The sequence below is a fragment of the Rana temporaria genome, chromosome 2 (genome assembly GCF_905171775.1).
Source record: "Rana temporaria chromosome 2, aRanTem1.1, whole genome shotgun sequence".
Taxonomy (NCBI): domain Eukaryota; kingdom Metazoa; phylum Chordata; class Amphibia; order Anura; family Ranidae; genus Rana; species Rana temporaria.
Genome location: NC_053490.1, coordinates 261,736,389 through 261,757,303, shown reverse-complemented (window position 1 = coordinate 261,757,303; position 20,915 = coordinate 261,736,389). Strand labels below are relative to the sequence as shown.

Genomic DNA, 20,915 nt, shown 5'->3' with positions numbered 1-20,915 from the left:
CACAGGAGATGGGACTTAATATTACAGAGGCCACCCGTAAACAGGAAATTCTCCTCCTGTATGTACGGCACTCGTCCTGCCTCCTCCAAGGCAGCTAGCATACATATATTTTGTGGCCTTGGCGCTGGGAGATTGTCGGGGGCTACAAAAGATATACATGTCCAAATAACCAGGTGGGCCGTTCAAAATCGTAACGCGGGTCGCGAGTGGTCCACGGGCCGGACTTTGGACATGCCTGCTCTATATACTGACCACCTCTACACACTGGTGTACCTTGTGCAGTATGTTCAATACTCCATTTAACGCTACAGACTTTGTACGTAATATACACCACACTTCTCAGTCATATAATATGATATTGCTATGAGGAAAGCTACGGCTGAAACGCATTAGCGTCATGTAGATTGTACACTGCTATTGGCCTAAATACATTTTTTCTAAGCAGAAGCTTTTGGTTGCTGGCAATTTCTTCTACCATGGATTCACAGTGAACTCTACAGCCAGTGCACCAACTCCACGCATCCTTTCTTGTATAATACGATATCCTGCCACTGTCAACTGGCCCCCCTTCACACTCACCAGACATCAGATTTCATGCATTCTCATAAATGCTTTGTTACTTTTTTTCCATTTCTAATTTTTAAAAACGACCGCACTACAGTTTCTGTGAATAAAAGAATCTATGAATGGAGGACAGACAGATGATCGATAGGTCTGCCCCATCTACTCATAGCTAGCGTTTCATTCATAGAAGCTGTAATGCCTCGTACTCACGACCGGTTTTCCCCCCCGATGAGAAAACTGCCATTTTTTAGATTGGTCGGGAAAACCGGTCGTGTGTATGCTCAATAGCAGTTTACCCGACGAGAAAAAACTGCCGGAAAAATATTCGAACCTGTTCTATTTTTTCCCGTCAGTCTTTTTCTCATCGCGAAAACCGCTCGTGTGTATCCTTTTCCGAGGGGGAAAAAAACACACATGCTCAGAATCAAGTATGTGACGGGAGCGCTCGTTCTGGTAAAACTAGCGTTCGTAATGGAGATAGCAAATTTGTCACGCTGTAACGGACTGAAAAGCACAAGACTGAAAAGCACGAATCGTCTCTCAAACTTTTACTAACACAAGGATCAGCAAAAGCAGCCCAAAGGGTGGCGCCATTTGAATGGAACGTCCCCTTTATAGTGCTGTCTTACGTGTTGGACGTTAACGCGCTTTGGTCGAGTGTTTTTTTGACTGAACGTGTGTATGCAAGGCAGGCTTGAGAGGAATCACGTCGGGTTTTGGCATGTCAGGAAAACCAGTCGTGTGTACAGGGCATAAGACTGCTGGTGGTATCCCTTCATAATCATGGTGGTTTTCTCATGGTGAATTTGGATTGAAGATAAATCACACTGTGGATTTTTTTTCGCATTATTGATTTAGGCAGTTTGCTGCTTTGACTGATACATGATTGGAATTATTATTGGATTTATTGAGTGAACATTATCACCACAAAATCACACGTATTGTTTTGAAACCAATCTTTTTACGTTTTTTCTTTTGAGTGCATTTTATGACATTTAGTAGCACAGGATGCTTTTGGTCAGTATTGCATCCTCCCTAGTATAGGTTTCCTTTATTCGGCAAAGCTAATAATAAAATAAATTCTGTATTTATAAAGATACACAGCAATGTCCAGTTTTCAACTGGCTCAGATCTAGTTAGTTAAAGCTCTCAATATATTTTTTAAAGTGCTGTATAAGTTGAATTTATTATAACCATGGGTGCTGCTTTCCCAGCTAAAATACTGCAAAATCTGGCCTGGGGCAGAGTAACATAAGCTGGGGTCAAGGGAAGGACATATGTACAGCTATCTACACATGCCTCATCGGTTTTTGTTTTTTTTACTATTCAGGGAAAAAAAGGTCAACCTGCTTTTGAAAGAAAACATGCACCTGGTAGGGACAACTCATGCAGTGTATAACCATTACCAGTTACAAGACTGCACTGCATATCCCAGGTATAAAAGTATTAGAATTAGTCTGTGCCAATCTCTAACACTAGATCTGCAATGTTTTGAATACCGCACTTTCGGCCTTGCAAAAAAAAAAAAAAATCGAAAATTACTGAGCCACCCAACCTAACACAACAATGACCCTTGTGACTACTATTAGCTACCCCAATACAGCTGTGCTCTTTAGTGGATGCCATTGTTGCCCACAGTGTCAACAAAAACACTGCAAATAGCACAGACATTTATCTTTTTACATTTAAAGGGGTTGTAAAGGTTCGTGTTTTTCCACCTTAACTACTTGAGACCTGGGCCATTGACAGATGGCCACAAGGCAGGGCTGTGGAGTCGGTAGATAAATGTTCCGACTCCTCAGTTTTATGTACTTCCGACTCCCCGACTCCTCTGTATTAATATGCAAATGTATTTTATACATTCCTTGAGTGAAAGAAACGCAACCTACCACAGGACTACTGGCTGGGAAGCCAACAGTCTACTGTATTGCACAGTTTAAGCAAAAGACAAACACAATGAAAACAATCAAGTGGCTGGATAGTAGCAGCAGGCATAAACATCAGGAACAGGATCTTTACCAGTTCAAAAATACAAACCACATTATTTGGTTGTTTTAGAACAAAAACAAAGCTTATCTATAATGAACCAAAAACAAAATCTGTAAAACCTAGAAATAGTTTATATTAATCTTGAAATGTAGTTATAGGCTTAGCAAATGCAAATCAATTCAATGTAGAGTTCTAAGGAAGAGAATTGCCTCTGCCAGATCCTCTTTCATAGAGGCTCTTAAGTCAGACTTTATTATTTTTAGGGCTGAAAATAATCTTTCGACACTGACTTGGGTGGGTGGCATTGCAGTAACTATTCTGGCCACATCACTAACGATCTCTGGATAAACAAGGATGGCTTCTTCAACAGTAAGTTTTGATGAGCGATCATACTTTTCAACTTCTTTTAGTGCTTTATAAAACTCCTGTTGGAATTTTTTTATTTGGACACTTACTGGTTCTCTAACATGCATTCCCTGTAAAAGCAGAACACATCACTATGGAAAGTATAAGTATTGCAGCTCCTAATTGTGCGTTGCGTGCCATATAGTGAAGCACATGAAAAGCATGCTTCTTCACGGTCACTTAACGTGTTCGTTTTGCGGTTACGTGAGGCACTGCATGCATTGGTCTTTATTCTTACAGTAGAGAAGTCATTAATTATAACTTTTTGTGAATTGGGACATTTAAACTTGCTTTTTTTTTTTTTTTATTACAATCTAAATTTAGTAGGAGTCGGAGTCGGAGTCGGTGCATTGTTTGCCGACTCCAGGTACCCAAAATTTCCCCCGACTCCGACTCCTCGACTCCGACTCCACAGCCCTGCCACAAGGTGGCTCTCTTTTTACGGCCTCGGCTCCTCCGGCCACTGGGGGGCGCACGCGTGCCCGGCGCGTCACTGAGATGCTGATGCGTGTGCCTGGCACCTGCGATGTCCACCAGGTACCTGCGATCGGCCATTACACAGCCAAGGACATGGATCTCTGTGTGTAAACGCAGAGATCCACGTCCTGTCAGGGATAGGAGACCGATGGTGTGTCCCTTGTACATAGGGACACAGATCGGCCACCTCCCCCAGTCACTCCCCTCCCCCCACAGTAAGAATCACTCCCAGGGAACACATTTAACCCCTTCCTCACCCCCTAGTGTTAACCCCTTCCCTGCCAGTCACATTTATACAGTAATCAGTGCATATTTTTAGCACTGTTTGCTGTACAAGTGTGAATGATCCCAAAAATGCGTCAAAAGTGTCCACCACAATATCGCAGTCCTGACAAAATTTTGCAGCTAACCGCCATTACTAGTAAAAATAAAAAATAAAAGTCATAATCCTATCCCCTATTTTGTAGGCGCGATAACTTTTGCGCAAACCAATTTTTTTACCAAAAATATGTAGAAGAATACGCATCAGCCTAAACTGAGAAAAAAAAAAACTGGGATATTTATTATAGCAAAAAATAGTGTTTTTTTTCAAAATTGTCGCTATTTTTTTGTTTATAGCGCAAAAAATTTAAACCGCAGAGGTGATCAAATACCGCCAAAAGAAAGCTCTATTTATGAAAAAAAAACACGTCAATTTTGTTTGGGAGCCACGTCGAACGATGGTTTAAAGCGGGACAGTGGCGCAAGCTGAAATATCGCCTGGGCAGGATGGGGGTATATGTGCCCAGTAAGCAAGTGTTTAATGCATCCTATAAAAGGTGAAAAAACACCTGCCAGTCACCGGCTCCCCAGCTCCCCCTGTTTTACTTACCTGAGCCAGTTCACCTGCTCTGCATGTCCCCGGCGTCCTCTTCTCCATGGAGTCTCGGCGTTGATTGAATAGATTGATGGCAGCGGGAGCCAATTGCTGCACTGCTGTCAATCAAATCCAATGACCCGGGCACCAGGGGGCGGGGCCGAGTTATACACTCAGCGTCTATGGACGCCGACTGTATGACACAAAGGTAAGCCCCCCCATGAGAGAGCTTGCCAGAGGGGGTTATCTATTGCCGGGAAGAGCCGCCGTGGTACCCCAAAAGAGGATGTTCGGGCCACTCTGCAAAAAAAACTGCATAGTGGGAGGCAAGTAGGACATGTTTGTTATTTTTATTTTTTAAATACCTGAACCTTTACAACCACTTTAAAGTGTTACAAAACCGAGTAATATGAAAAAAATAATTAATGAAAATGCAATAAAACTATCCCCTACTTTGTAAACGCTATAAATTTTGCGCAAACCAACCGATAAACGCTTATTGCGATTTTCTTTACCAAAAATAGGTAGAAGAATACGTATCGGCCTAAACTGAGGAAAAAAAAAAAACGTTTTAAATATTTTTTGGGGATATTTATTATAGCAAAAAGTAAAAAATATTGCATTTTTTTCAAAATTGTTGCTCTATTTTGGTTTATAGCGCAAAAAATAAAAACCGCAGAGGTGATCAAATACCACCAAAAGAAAGCTCTATTTGTGGGGGAAAAAAGGACGTCAATTTTGTATGGGAGCCACGTCGCACGACCGCGCAATTGTCAGTTAAAGCGATGCAGTGCCGAATCGCAAAACCTGCCAGGGTCCTTTAGCTGCATTTTGGTCCGGGTCTTAAGTGGTTAAAAGGAAAAGGGGCTTGTGGAACAAAGTCAAGTTGGACCAAGTGCTGCTCAGCCATTCACAGGGAGCTTTGTATTCCATTATTGGATACAAAGCTTCCTCTGACTGGCCAAGGAGCAGACACAAGAGGATGACCTCTTGATCTTCAACTCAGCCAAATCAAAAGGCAGCTTTGTATTCATTTAGAAAATACAAAAACTCCCTGTGAATGCATGAGCAGCACACCGGATTTGATTTGGATCTGGAAGTTCCCAAGTTTGCCTGTAAAAGCCCCCTGTGCAGAAACCTTACTAAGCGGGGTGCACAAGTCAAACTGGGACTTTTGAGTCTATATAGATTGAAATGTTGTCCTTTTTCAAGGAGTGTAAATTGCATTTATTTTTTCCCACATACTCCCCTGCCACATATATACACTTATCCCAGAGTTTAAAGGGGTTGTTTTTTATTTTCTAAATAGGTTCCTTTAAGCTAGTGCATTGTTGGTTCACTTACCTTTTCCTTCCATTTCTTTTCTAAAATGTTTTTTTTTTATTTGTCTGAATTTCTCACTTCCTGTACCTCTTCAGTAAGCTGTTCTGACTGACTAACCCCCAGCCAAAACAGCTCAGAGGATGGGGGCAAGCTTACTGAATAGCTTACTGAGGAGAAACAGGAAGTGATAAATTCAGACAAAGAAAAAAAGCATTTAGAAGGGAAAACGAAGGAAAAGGTAAGTGAACTGACAATGCACTAGCTTAAAGGAACTTATTTAGAAAATAAAAAAACTAACCTTTACAACCCCTTTAACTAACTAATGCTTGGAAAGCTTTGGCATACAAAGATTTGTCAGTGCGCCTGAACCATCCTAGGACAGCCAACACTTCATCAGTGCTGAAATGCGGACCTATAAGGAACTCTATTTAGGGGGTCAGGTTATGCATCGATTATCCAGGATCAGGTGTTCAATGCGCTAAAATGTTCACAGGAATGACTGCTGTGGGCTAGGAACTACCATGGCCGGGATCGCCACTCATTTGCATATATGGTCAGCTTTGAAACATTTGCACCATTTAAATGCCTTACTGCAGCTGAGCGTCTCATCACTACTGTGCTTGAAGTCTTCTGTAGACATCAGCGGGTTTTACGCCTTCATTCACAAGAAACTTCATCACCACACGCTGTTCTATGCACGCACTAACACTGTTGTCTGCCATCTTGATTAACAGTCTTTGGAATGGCCCGCAACATGTGTGCTGCCTATCAGCAATAGGGCACACTTGCCACTGCATGTAGTACCACCACGCTAGCGTCACTTTTTATACCTGTAAAATTAAAAAAGTCCTGGTTTGACTTGAGGCCCCTCGTACCTCCTCACCAACAGCCCATGCCAACCTTTCCTTATTTCCACCACAGCTCCATTTAGCTTCTAGAAGAAAAGGAACTGAACTATATTAAACTCTGCCAGAAGTCCCCTTTCACACTTATACGACTTGTCTCACAATTTTGTACGACTAAGTAGTGCCGACTTCAAAGTAGTCCCTGCACTACTTCCATGCGAGTTTATGTCCATAGACCTTAATGTTAAAAAAACGTCAAGTAGCATCCAAATCGTACCTGAATAATATAGACATGATTTCAGTACAACTTTGTAAGCACAAGCAGCTTTTTGACCCTTGTCCCACCCAATCCTTTCAGCATAGTAGCCCCTCCCAAGCACATGTTTCCACCACACATTCACTTCCTGGTTATTCCCTCAGGAACAATGTGCTCCAAACAGGTAAAAAAAAAAAAAAAAAAACACATTTTGTGCACGAAGATCATTATAGAGGACCCAAAATGTACCCTTATCTTTATGATTGGCAATGATGGAATGTACCCAATATCAACGTCTTCTCCGCCTCTCCTTCATCATGCACTGCTACTGCAGCAATGACAACTGTGGTGGTGTATTGTCACATTCTGCTGCCTATCGTAGAATGCTGCGGAAGTCACGTGGCGGACAACTGCAAATGCGATGCGTTCCACAGGATTTACGACACGAGAGAGAGAGAAACAACTAGGGCAATAAAAGGAATTGCCTCACACCATGTACGTTTTCATTGGTTAATGCCAAAGTTGTGGCAAAGTCGAAGTTGTACTGATCCCAAATCGCTGCAAAATCGTGGCAAAATTGCGGTTGCAAAAATCGCACGACTTTGAAGTTGTATAAGTGTGAAAGGGGCCTAAAAGAAACACACACACACACACACACACACACACACACACTGTTGAGGACACTTGCCACCCAATGTGGGCTAACCATCAAGCACCAGCACAGTCACATGTGAGGAAGGGGGCGAGTGACAGCCAATAAAATACTTGTAAATGCCAGATATTCTCTTATTTCCTGACAGCTGAACAGAGCAGGCAGGAGCAACGGAAAGAGGAGTATGTGCTGCAGGGGTGGGTGGCAAAAAGAAAAAAAGAAGAAAAGTAGCCCGTTGCCTTGCCCTAAATGGGAAAAGCAAAGATTTGCTTTAAAGCGGGAGTTCACCCATTTATTACATTTTTGCCCTTGTCCCCTTAGATTCCTGCTCGTTCGGTCTAGGGGAATCGGCTATTTGTATTAAAATATGATCCGTACTTACCCGTTTTCGAGATGCATCTTCTTCCGTCGCTTCCGGGTATGGGTCTTCGGGAGCGGGCGTTCCTTCTTGATTGACAGTCTTCCGAGAGGCTTCCGACGGTCGCATCCATCGCGTCACTAGTAGCCGAAAGAAGCCGAACGTCGGTGCGGCTCTATACTGCGCCTGCGCACCGACGTTCGGCTTCTTTCGGAAAATCGTGACGCGATGGATGCGACCGTCGGAAGCCTGTCAATCAAGAAGGAACGCCCATTCCCGCAGCCCATACCTGGAAGCGACGGAGAGGATGCATCTCGTAAACGGGTAAGTACTGCTCATATTTTAAAACAAATAGCCGATTCCCCTAGACAAAACAAGCAGGAATCTAAGGCTAAAAAGTGCCCTCTAAGGGTGAACCCCCGCTTTAAGGACCAACAGCAAAAATACATCTTAATAGGAATCACGATTATCACAAAAAATAAAATATGTAAAAGGAAATGAAGTAAAAATAAATGGCATAGACTCACCTGTGTCTTGTCGAAACTGTGCCAAAGTTGCAATGTCTATTATGTACGGAGCTAATTTAGGGTCAACTTGTCCAAGGGAGATACTCCTACTGTTCGCAAGAGCCCGAGTAGTCTTCTGCTGCTGATGGGATTGCATACATTGCTCTATATAATTGCTCACTTGACTACTGTATGGCCGCCACTTGCCAAGTTCATCTTGCCATTCCCAAACAGCTACAGCCATAGATGCAGGGTTCCACTGACTAGCCATCGTAGGAGGTCCTAATGGACCTGTGGCTCCTCCACTTTGAGGTGGACCAGCTGCCATTCTTTAGGGTTCCAATCAATTTTTCGCTATATGAAAATCTGTTATCAGTCAAAATGCCCCTTCATGAGTACTGCAGATTCCTTTCTGTACCATCTTTCTGTGAAAAAAAAACATTAATTACATTAAATGACATAACTGCAAAAATAAACCATGCAACACCTGGGTTCACCATTTTCACAATTATTGCTAGTACATAGCTCATACCATCGAGCAGCCTTTTTCAACCAGGGTGTCCAGGCACCCTGGGGTGCCTTCAGATTTCTTCAGGGGTCCCTGTCAAAATTTCTAATAATTTCCCAAAAACCAGAGGATGGATCAAGATTGCCTTTTAGTTACAGAAAGCCACAAGTTTTCATTGTGCACCACAACCTTCTATTCGCTGGCCTCCTATCGACCAATGACATTGGTTGGTGAAGACCGGGACCCCCCCCCCCCAGCAGAAGACGTCGAAGAAGCCCGGGGGGGCGCTCGTAAAAGAGCTAAAGAAGAAAGCGCCCCCCCCCCCAGCGGAAGAAAAACAGACGGCGGTGAAGACCGGCCCGGGACCCCCCGCAGAAGACGCTGAAGAAGCCCGGGGCCCTCGCTCGTAAAAGAGCTTAAAAGAAGAAAGCGGGGGCCCCGGCAGAACACCCTCCCCATACTTATTCACCTAAGGTGGGGGGCCGGGAGCTGGGGGCCCCCTTATTAACCACTTGCCGCCCACCAATGACATATTGACGTCGGCAAAGTGGTTGTAGAATCCTGACTGGACGTCATATGACATCCTTAGGATTTTGAGCCGCTGCGCACCCCCGGGGGCGCGCATAGCTGCAATCGTTGTTGCAGGGTGTCAGTCTGACACCCCGCAACACCGATCAAGGTAAAGAGTCTCTCACGGAGACTCTTTACCACGTGATCAGCCGTGTCCAATCACGGCTCATCACGATGTAAACAAGAAAGACGCGAGTAGAGGAGAGCCGATCGGCTGCTCCTGTGACAGGAGGGGGTTTGTGCTGATCGATTATCAGCACAGCCCCCCCCCCCCCCCGAGGATGCCCACTGGGCCACCAGGGATGCCCACTAGACCTCCAGGAATGCCCACTAGACCTCCAGGAATGCCCACTAGACCTCCAGGAATGCAAAAAAAAAAAAAGAAGGTACGCCACCCTAGACCACCAGGGATGAGAAGGACACATAAAATGGATGCCAATCAGTGCCGCAATGGATGCCAATCAGTGCCCACAATGGGCATCACTGATTGGCAGGCATTGATTGGCATCCATTAGTAAAACACATACGATAGTGCCCATCTATGCCCATCCGTGCCGCCCAGTGCCCATCCGTGCCGCCCATCAGTGCCCATCAGTGCCGCATATTAGTGCCCATCAATGCCACCACATCAGTGCCACCTTATCAGTGCCCGTCAGTGCAGTTCCATCAGTGCCCATCAGTGAAGGAGAAAACGTACGTATTTACAATGTTTTATAACAGAAACAAAAAAAAAAATTCGATCATTTTTTTTGCAGAAAATTAAATATCCCAGAGGTGATCAAATACCACCAAAATAAAGCTCTTTTTGTGGGTACAAAATTATAAAAATTTTGGGTACAGTGTTGTATGACCGCGCAATTGTCATTCAAAGTGCAACAGTGCTGAAAGCTAAAAATTGGTCTGGGCGGGAAGGTGTATAAGTGCCCTGTATGGAAGTGGTTAAAAGGGGGCTCCCGGATTCCGATAAGCCCCGCGCCCACAGACCCCGATAACCAACGGCCAGGGTTGTCGGGAAGAGGCCCTGTCCTCATCAACATGGGGACAGGGTGCTTTGGGGTGGGAGGGCCACAGGGCGCCCCCTGCCACAAAACACTTACTGCCCCATGTTGAGGGCATGCAGCCTGGCACGATTAAGGGGGGGGGGGGCGCTCGCTCGTCCCCACCCCCTTTCCTGACCGGCTGGGCTGCGTGCTCGAATACGGGTCTGGTATGGATTTTGGGGGGCATTTGGGCATTGTGTGCTTCTAGCTGCAGTAAAATCCGCAGCTAAAAGCACCATTCTATCCGACCGTGTGAAAGGGGTCTAAGTGCCGATAGGCAAGTTGTTAAATACCAAAGGAAAGTTTCATTTGTGAAAAAAAAAAAAAAAAAAGGAAGGACAAATTTCATTTGGGTACAGCATCGCAGGACCGCCCAATTTTTGGTTAAAGAAACACAGTGCTGTATCTAAAAATAAAAAAAATGCCTGGTCATAAAGGGGATAAAACCTTCCGAGGCTGAAGTGGTTACTAATGTTCAGTCAGATTGTAGCGTGTATGGTGAGCATTAGATGTTACTTGTGGGTGTGATATTGGAATGTACATTTCTTAGCTCTGCATGCAGATCTCTCTTATTTCTAGTAATGCTATTCTCTGAATAAACAGTTCTCTGACAACGCTCTTGGTGATAAAACAGTCCTATACAATGTACAAAGAAATCACAATCTCGACACTTTTTCATTACCAATAAAAGACTTCTTTTCCTATTGAAAACATCATAAACAGTGTTTGGAAATAGACATTTTTAGAAGAACGTTTGGGCAGATATCATCAGTTCTAGAAAGGAAGCATATTGTCCATTTCGGGAAATACGTTCTTCAATTAAAAGGAAGCAGCTTTCCAAAGTTGCCAAGTCTGCAACCCTCATGAAACATCCTTGCTTCTCCTGCCAACAATCCTCGGGCAATTCATATTGCTGTACATTGCTGCTATCTATTAAACAACATCTAACACCAGATCCTTTTATCACGTACTGGCCTAATAAAAAACAAACTACAATAGGTCTGCTTACCATGTTTCTGATAAAGGATTTGAACTGGTCCTACAATATAAGACGCATGCATTGCTTATTTTAAGGTGGGTCGTGTGTCTGTATCCCTTTGACATCCAAGGAAGCAGTGTTTGTCAGTTATTATTAGGGGAGTGATAACTTCCTAAGTATGGCCTAATGACAATGGATACGGGACCTCAAAGGTGGGGCATGACATCACTGCGGATGCTTACAACTGTCTTGGATAGAGCAGGAAAGATTTGGGACCTCTGCTGGATTTATTTCTCTTCGTCTGGGTCCCTTCAATCCATGTCCTGGAGATATAGTAAGCAGTAAAAAGAAATGATGGGACATCTGAGAGCCATCATTGAAATCAGGTCCCCTTGGGAAGGTCTTCCCTGTTTGGGTGGCAACTATAAAGTTTTGGCTTTTCAGTCACTTTCTGTCTTGGTGACCGTAGTCTCTATGCCAAAGAGACGGTGACTCCACCAGTGGAGAAGTTGATGGCAATAAAAAATCCTGGTACTAATGAAAATGCATATCCACTGAACTCTCTCTTTAGGTTATGAATAGGGAAGGGTTAGAGTCTGTTTTGTTTTTTGCCATCTACTCACCCACTGGGGAAATTCACTCTATTTGTCTTAGAGACCACTGTAACCAGGGCCAAGAGTGATACAAAATTCAAAATGTTACAGTTGCCACCAAAACAGGAGGCGAGTTGACATTTTCCAATGGGGACAGCAATTTCAGCAACATACTTTACCAAAGTCTCCTAACTGCGGCCCGGGGGCCGAATGTGGCCCTATGCTTGCTTTATCTGGCCCTTGGTGCATTATTCCCCCCACTGTCAGCAACCATAGTTCCTGCCACTCTATTCCTCCTCCTGATACCAGTGATGGGGGCACCATTCCACCCCCCGACACCAGCGATGAGAGGGCGCCTTTCCACCCGCCGACACCAGCAATGAGGGGGCGCCTTTCCACCCGCCGACACCAGCGATGAGGGGGCGCCTTTCCACCCGCCGACACCAGCGATGAGGGGGCGCCTTTCCACCCGCCGACACCAGCGATGAGGGGGCGCCTTTCCACCCGCCGACACCAGCGATGAGGGGGCGCCTTTCCACCCGCCGACACCAGCGATGAGGGGGCGCCATTCCTCCCGCCGACAATGGGGCACCATTCATCCCACCAACGATGGGGCACCATTCATCCCACCGACGATGGGGCACCATTCATCCCACCGACGATGGGGCACCATTCATCCCACCGACGCCAACGATGGGGCACCATTCATCCCACCAGCGCCAACGATGGGGCACCATTCATCCCACCGACGCCAACGATGGGGCACCATTCATCCCACCGACGCCAACGATGGGGCACCATTCATCCATACAATACCAAAGATGGGGAACTGTTTACTCCCTCACTGGCTACAGTCGAACCACCCTGAATTTCGAAGGACAGTAAACTGGCCCTTTGTTTAGAAAGTTTGGAGACCCCTGCTTTTCAGAGTTACTTTGTCACTTTATAGAACTTGCTGCTTACTTTTTGCAGGGTTTTACAAATAAGGAGTCCAATGGGACCAAGACAGAAAAAAATAACAAAAAAGGAAATCCAGCAGGGGTTTTAACCATTCCCTGCTCAATCCATACCTGGATATAAAGTATATGTGTAGTATTCTGGAGGCTATCATTCCTGGTCTCTGGTGGCCTCTGCATTCAGAGTCACTGATCTAAAACTAGCATGCAGCAAATTAAATGTAGGATAGGATGACACACCTGCAGCTCTGCAAGCCTTGTTGTTTGTTGGTACAGCAGCCCATTCATTTGACTAGGCTTCTGTGCCTTCAGAAACGCAGGGAAAAGGTCCCTGCAGCATTTTGGAAATCGCAGCCCGCACAGGAAGCGCAAGTACGGTATGGTTCCCAGTGCGTACTGCATGGCATTAGGAACAATGGCACCCAGCGCGCTTTTCGGTAAGGGTGGCTGCGGCTGCAAGAACAGCTGTGGACCCACAGCAGGAACCACAGGCAAAGATGTGAACCTAGCCTTAGAGAAATGTCAGAAGATCAGTATCACTAAAGAGGTCAGCAATGGTGTATTTTCAGTTACAACAAAAATCTACGAGCCCACCATTTCCTTTACAGCTTGCTCTCATTCTTTTGCACGATATGCAAAGTTCTAAAAAAAAAAAAACACACACACACACTATAAAACAAAACCCCTAGAGAGCTCACATGGAAACTGAGACAAATAGGTGGTTGTGATACCACCGCCAGGCCTGTAATAGTGAAAAAGCTGCACAAATGATACGCTTACTATCCATATAGACTTTAATATATGAAATGCTATTTCCTCTCTGGAAGCCGGATTCTGTAGTGATTTTTTTTTTTTATGTTTTACATTTGTATTTTTTTTAACCAGTTAAGCCCCGGACCAATATGCAGCCTAAAGACCCAAGGTGTTTTTACAGTTCGGGACTGCGTCGCTTTAACAGACAATTGCGCGGTCGTGCGACGTGGCTCCCAAACAAAATTGGCGTCCTTTTTTCCCCACAAATAGAGCTTTCTTTTGGTGGTATTTGATCACATCTGCGGTTTTTATTTTTTGCGCTATAAACAAAAATAGAGCGACAATTTTGAAAAAAATGCAATATTTTTTACTTTTTGCTGTAATAAATATCCCCCAAAAACATATATAAAAACATTTTTTTTTCCTCAGTTTAGGCCGATACGTATTCTTCTACCTATTTTTAGTAAAAAAAAATCGCAATAAGCGTTTATCGATTGGTTTGCGCAAAATTTATAGCGTTTACAAAATAGGGGATAGTTTTATTGCATTTTTATTAATTTTTTTTTTTTTACTACTAATGGCGGCGATCAGCGATTTTTTTCGTGACTGCGACATTATGGCGGACACTTCGGACAATTTTGACACATTTTTGGGACCATTGTCATTTTCACAGCAAAAAATGCATTTAAATTGCATTCTTTATTGTGAAAATGACAGTTGCAGTTTGGGAGTTAACCACAGGTGGCGCTGTAGGAGTTAGGGTGCACCTAGTATGTGTTTACAACTGTAGGGGGGTGTGGCTGTAGGAATGACGTCATCGATCGTGTCTTCCCTATAAAGGGAATGACGCGATCGATGCGCCGACACAGTGAAGCACGGGGAAGCCGTGTTTACACACGGCTCTCCCCGTTCTTCAGCTCCGGGGAGCGATCGCGACGGAGCGGCTATAAACAAATAGCCGCGCCGTGGTCCCGGATCGCTCCCCGAGCGGACCCGACCTCCGCATTTAGCGGGGGGGGGGGGGCCCGATCGGACCCCCCACCCGCTAATAGGCGAGGACGTACATGTACGCCCATGTGCCTGTACGTGCCATATTGTGGACGTATATGTACATGCGGGGGTCGGGAACTGGTTAAATTATTTTTTTTAGGAGCCCCATTAGGAGGATTTGGTGAAATATCAGAGGTCTAAACAGAGGGAATCTCTGCACCACCCAGGCACACCCATGCTACTTACATTAAAGTGTGCTGCATCTCTAGCTGTTGCAGCGTTTGTTGGAACTTTTATTCAGCCAGCACTCCCCTGTCGGTGCTAAACATGCAGCACTGAGACTTAAATTAGGGATGAAGTACAGGTTTGAGCCTAGGTTCACACTGCTGCGAATTCAAAATCGCGGTAAAATGCGCGATTTTACCGCGATTTTGCGGCCGCGATTTTGCGACATGTCAAATCGCATCTCAAATCGTTCCAAATCGTACCCAGTGTGAACCAGGGCTCAAAGGAGGTCTCTTGCTCAGCACCGGCTCCATTAACAAAAAAAAGCTTTATATTCTTGCCACTGAATAGGTGTTCTGTGATTGGTAGATGCAGACAAATGTCATGATCCTCCTCCAATCACAGAATTCCCTGACGTGAGGGAAACCCCTTTTTAGATTTTCCCTCCATGGCCTATTGCACACGGTACTGACATTTGAGCATCTGCTTTTTTTGGACAAAATGTCATTTTTTCATCCGCGTGCACCGGCGTAAAATACTGCCCGGAAACAGAGATTTTTCTATTTTTTTAGAAAGTAAAAAAAAAAAAATGAAAAATTGTACTGAGCTTTTTCAAGCTCCAGTGAGAAAGAAGCCTGTTGGAGTTCTGTTGGGGGATCTTTCACTTTCACTCTTGGTGATAACGGAAAATAGAGAGGGGGAATCTCCCTACCGTGGACACAGACAGCACTAAAAACTGACAGCCGTTCTCATCCCTCTCTACTCTTTCCAAAAAATGTTAGGTGCACTTTCACACCTGTCATTTCTGAACTTGCATGGTTTGCCGATTCCTAGCAGATGCAACCAGGCCTTGGCTGATGTCAGATGGGGGACCCTGCTACTGATCTGACAAAAGTACCAGCGGCAGGTTCACCTGCTTCACCTGTAGCTAAAACAGCGAGGATTACCCTCCCATCGCTAGCGATCAAGACTGTGTAAGTTTGGGCCAGCGACTGCATCTGTCTACAGAGAATGTGATTGTATAAGGACAGACAGGCAGCACAACTAAAGCCTCTTATCCTTTACAGACAAGGAAGATGACATCTTAGCCTCTCTAGTTCTGGGAGGGGGTCCTTGGATGTTCTTCTAGAAACCCGCCCCCTGGGCACACTCTTGGGACACAAATGATCACAGATCGTGGTATAGGGGCCAATCACAGCGGTCCATTACCATGTGATCAGCTGTGTCCATTCACAGCTGATAACATGTAAACAGACTTGCTGGTCATTGGCAGTCCTGTCCTCATGTGCTGTCAGTGTGAGGAAAGGAGAGCCGATAACTGGCAAGACTCTCATACATTCTTTACACTGATCATCAGCGCAGCCTCATCAGCCCCCCAATCAGCGCAGCCTCATCAGCCCCCCAATCAGCGCAGCCTCATCAGCCCCCCAATCAGCCCCCCCCCCCAACATCAGCGCAGCCTCATCAGCCCCCCCCAATCAGCGCAGCCTCATCAGCCCCCCCCCAACCAGCGCAGCCTCATCAGCCCCCCCCCCCCAACCAGCGCAGCCTCATCAGCCCCCCCCCCCCAACCAGCGCAGCCTCATCAGCCCCCCCCCCCCCAACCAGCGCAGCCTCATCAGCCCCCCCCCCCCAACCAGCGCAGCCTCATCAGCCCCCCCCCCCCAACCAGCGCAGCCTCATCAGCCCCCCCCCCCCCAACCAGCGCAGCCCCATCAGCCCCCCCCCCCCCCAACCAGCGCAGCCTCATCAGCCCCCCCCCCCCCCAACCAGCGCAGCCTCATCAGCCCCCCCCCCAACCAGCGCAGCCTCATCAGCCCCCCAACCAGCGCAGCCTCATCAGCCCCCCCCCCCAACCAGCGCAGCCTCATCAGCCCCCCCCCCCCAACCAGCGCAGCCTCATCAGCCCCCCCCCCCAACCAGCGCAGCCTCATCAGCCCCCCCCCCCCCAACCAGCGCAGCCTCATCAGCCCCCCCCCCCCCAACCAGCGCAGCCTCATCAGCCCCCCCCCCCAACCAGCGCAGCCTCATCAGCCCCCCCCCCCCAACCAGCGCAGCCTCATCAGCCCCCCCCCCCCAACCAGCGCAGCCTCATCAGCCCCCCCCCCCAACCAGCGCAGCCTCATCAGCCCCCCCCCCCCAACCAGCGCAGCCTCATCAGCCCCCCCCCCCAACCAGCGCAGCCTCATCAGCCAACCCCCCCCAACCAGCGCAGCCTCATCAGCCCCCCCCCCCCCAACCAGCGCAGCCTCATCAGCCCCCCCCCCCCCAACCAGCGCAGCCTCATCAGCCCCCCCCCCCCAACCAGCGCAGCCTCATCAGCCCCCCCCCCCCCAACCAGCGCAGCCTCATCAGCCCCCCCCCCCCCAACCAGCGCAGCCTCATCAGCCCCCCCCCCCAACCAGCGCAGCCTCATCAGCCCCCCCCCCCCCAACCAGCGCAGCCTCATCAGCCCCCCCCCCCCCCAACCAGCGCAGCCTCATCAGCCCCCCCCCCCCAACCAGCGCAGCCTCATCAGCCCCCCCCCCCCAACCAGCGCAGCCTCATCAGCCCCCCCCCCCAACCAGCGCAGCCTCATCAGCCCCCCCCCCAACCAGCGCAGCCTCATCAGCCCCCCCCCCCCAACCAGCGCAGCCTCATCAGCCCCCCCCCCCCCAACCAGCGCAGCCTCATCAGCCCCCCCCCCCAACCAGCGCAGCCTCATCAGCCCCCCCCCCCAACCAGCGCAGCCTCATCAGCCCCCCCCCCAACCAGCGCAGCCTCATCAGCCCCCCCCCCAACCAGCGCAGCCTCATCAGCCCCCCCCCCCAACCAGCGCAGCCTCATCAGCCCCCCCCCCAACCAGCGCAGCCTCATCAGCCCCCCCCCCCCCAACCAGCGCAGCCTCATCAGCCCCCCCCCCCAACCAGCGCAGCCTCATCAGCCCCCCCCCCCAACCAGCGCAGCCTCATCAGCCCCCCCCCCCCCAACCAACGCAGCCTCATCAGCCCCCCCCCCCCAACCAGCGCAGCCTCATCAGCCCCCCCCCCCAACCAGCGCAGCCTCATCAGCCCCCCCCCAACCAGCGCAGCCTCATCAGCCCCCCCCCCCCCAACCAGCGCAGCCTCATCAGCCCCCCCCCCCCCAACCAGCGCAGCCTCATCAGCCCCCCCCCCCCCAACCAGCGCAGCCTCATCAGCCCCCCCCCCCCAACCAGCGCAGCCTCATCAGCCCCCCCCCCCAACCAGCGCAGCCTCGTCAGCCCCCCCCCAACCAGCGCAGCCTCATCAGCCCCCCCCCCAACCAGCGCAGCCTCATCAGCCCCCCCCCCCATCAGCGCAGCCTCATCAGCCCCCCCCCCCAACCAGCGCAGCCTCATCAGCCCCCCCCCCCCAACCAACGCAGCCTCATCAGCCCCCCCCCCCCCAACCAACGCAGCCTCATCAGCCCCCCCCCCCCAACCAGCGCAGCCTCATCAGCCCCCCCCCCCCAACCAGCGCAGCCTCATCAGCCCCCCCCCCCAACCAGCGCAGCCTCATCAGCCCCCCCCCCCCCAACCAGCGCAGCCTCATCAGCCCCCCCCCCCCAACCAGCGCAGCCTCATCAGCCCCCCCCCCCCCAACCAGCGCAGCCTCATCAGCCCCCCCCCCCCAACCAGCGCAGCCTCATCAGCCCCCCCCCCCAACCAGCGCAGCCTCGTCAGCCCCCCCCCAACCAGCGCAGCCTCATCAGCCCCCCCCCCAACCAGCGCAGCCTCATCAGCCCCCCCCCCCATCAGCGCAGAAGAAAAATTACTAAATTTGCATAATTTTATATCACAAACTAGGAATACCTTTTCTTTTCTAAACTTTCAGTCTCGTTAGCCCCGATTCTCCTCTTCTGGTGTCCCCCCCCGCTGGCAATCCTGCCCCCAATTGCCCCTGCTATTAGGGGCTCTCGCATGGGCACGCTCCTAATCCGGGCTCTGTGTCTCCACTGCCAATGGTTCCCATTGCTGTCTGGATCTCCAGTGAGGAAAGCAAGAGACTGCTCTTGTGCACAGCACTGGATCGAGATCGGGTTCAGGTAAGTATAAGGGGGGCTGCTGATCACAGCAAGTTTTTTTTTTTTTTTAACCTTTAGGGCCCTTTCACATGGGGCGGATCAGTAATGATCTGCCTCCGTGCATCCATAAGCTCAGTGGGGATCGCTCCGTATATCCCTGCTGAGCCGGCGGATGACAGGGCGGTCCCCGAACACTGTTCAGGGACCGCCCTGTCTTTTCTACGCTCTCCCCAATGGGGGGGATCAGATGAACACGGACCGTGGGTCCGTGTTCATCCGATCCGATGACAGAAGAAAAAATAGGGTATTCTTCCGTCCGCAAAATCGGATCTTTGCGGAGGCGGGTGAACCACATAGGGACCAATGTATGTCCCTTTTTCATTTGCAAACGGATGGATGAAAAAGCGGACATACGGTCCGCACGTGTGAAAGGGGCCTAATGCATTAAGATATGAGGACCTTACTTTAGAACCCCTTTAAACTAGGTTTGATCTGAAAGTACTGCACATGTGATCAGCTATGACATTAGTCATTTGATGACTTGACAGTTCAGCTGAGAGCACAGGCAACTGTGACGGTTATCATTCAAACCATGTCTCGAGTGTCGTTGTTTTGAAACTAAAGACAGATGGGTTTAGTTCCCCTTTAAGTACTCCTGCCGCTGGGGAAATGGCCCTTCTGACATCAGCGTTCTGGTATTACAAAAAAAGCATTTCTGAACACTCCCAGGATCATGATCCTTTGTAAACAATGTGAATCAGCACTCCCCTCCATACATAGAGATTTGTATGGAAATAACAAGGATCAGCGCTTCCACACAGCCTGCCAGAGGTGAATGACTACATCTCCCCATCATACAACCTTGTACATTCTACAACACTGTCACCTCCATCCCAACATGTCATCACCTGCCACACTGTGTACTATATAGGTGTGTGTGTGTGTGTGTGTGTGTAAGGAGTGGCAGCAAGAGCTCCTAGGAGACTCATGTACTCATCACACACTACTCAGCTCCTTATACTTCACCCCAAGGCAAGTCCTGCTACAACCCGATCACTACCATAACACCACACATATCATGGGACAGCCACAAAGTAAGCTGGACACTGGAGCAACTGTGCAATCACATTCTAGCTTTCATGTTCAACATTCAACTGAGCAAGCGGAAGCGAGGAGCTGATTGGTTACCACGCACAAGTGCCCCCCCCCCCCCCGTCTTGTGTCAGACGATGGTAAACAGAGAAGTCATCGGGTGACAGATGAGATTGTACACAGACAGACCCAGCGATCAGAGTACTTACCTGAGCTGGGTGTTCCCTGCGTGTGATCACACTACTGTGCCGGCCTCCGGCTCTCCGCACTCTGCCAGCTGTGTACGATCTACTCTGAGCTCCCTCCCCGTGATGTCACCGAGCTACGGGCTCTCCGCAGGATCAAACTTCCCAAAACACAGGCTTCGCCTTTCTCACTCACACTGCACACTGCACACTGTGCTGTACTCTACACATACTGTACTCTGCACACTGTGCTGTAACTCTTTTTTGCTGCACTGAAATCTGGACGCAAGCGTGTTCACACCCATGTGATCGGATTCAGCCAATCATACTGAGTTTTGCGAACCGTTTTTTGGGGTGTCTTTAACTTAACATTGACACCCGCAGCGGTTCACATGAATGGAGTGCCATTGTGATGTGGTGCGGGAAATGCCCAGGAATCGCTGCAAATTATTATTATTATTATTATTATTATTATTATTATTATACAGGATTTATAAAGGCCCCAACAGTTTGCGCAGCGCTTTACAACATGAGGGCAGAGAGTACAGTTACAATACAATTCAATACAGGAGGGATCAAAGGGTCCAGTTCGTTAGAACTTACAAGGAGATTCTGCACCGGGACTAAGGCCACTTTCACGCTGAGGCGTTTTCTAGGCGTCTTTGCGCTAAAAATATTGCCTGAAAACTGCCTCTTCTGCAGCTCCAGTGTGCGGAGCGGTGTGCTTGCAGGATGTGAAAAATAGTCTGCAATCAGCATCTTTGGGGCAA

General features: G+C 48.6%; 1 protein-coding gene across 2 annotated transcripts in view; it reads right to left on the bottom strand.

Moving 5' to 3' along the window:
* DTX2 (deltex E3 ubiquitin ligase 2) overlaps positions 1 to 20,297 on the bottom strand; it is a 97,182-nt gene extending 76,885 nt beyond the window's left edge. For both annotated transcript variants that reach the window (XM_040336865.1, XM_040336866.1), the window contains exons 1-2: positions 20,170 to 20,297; positions 8,253 to 8,656 (exon numbers count right to left, since the gene is read on the bottom strand). In XM_040336865.1, coding sequence (XP_040192799.1) covers positions 8,253 to 8,559 — 307 coding nt within the window. In that variant the 5' untranslated portion in view covers positions 8,560 to 8,656; positions 20,170 to 20,297. The remainder of the gene's footprint in view (positions 1 to 8,252; positions 8,657 to 20,169) is intronic.
* Between the last annotated feature and the right edge of the window lie 618 nt (positions 20,298 to 20,915).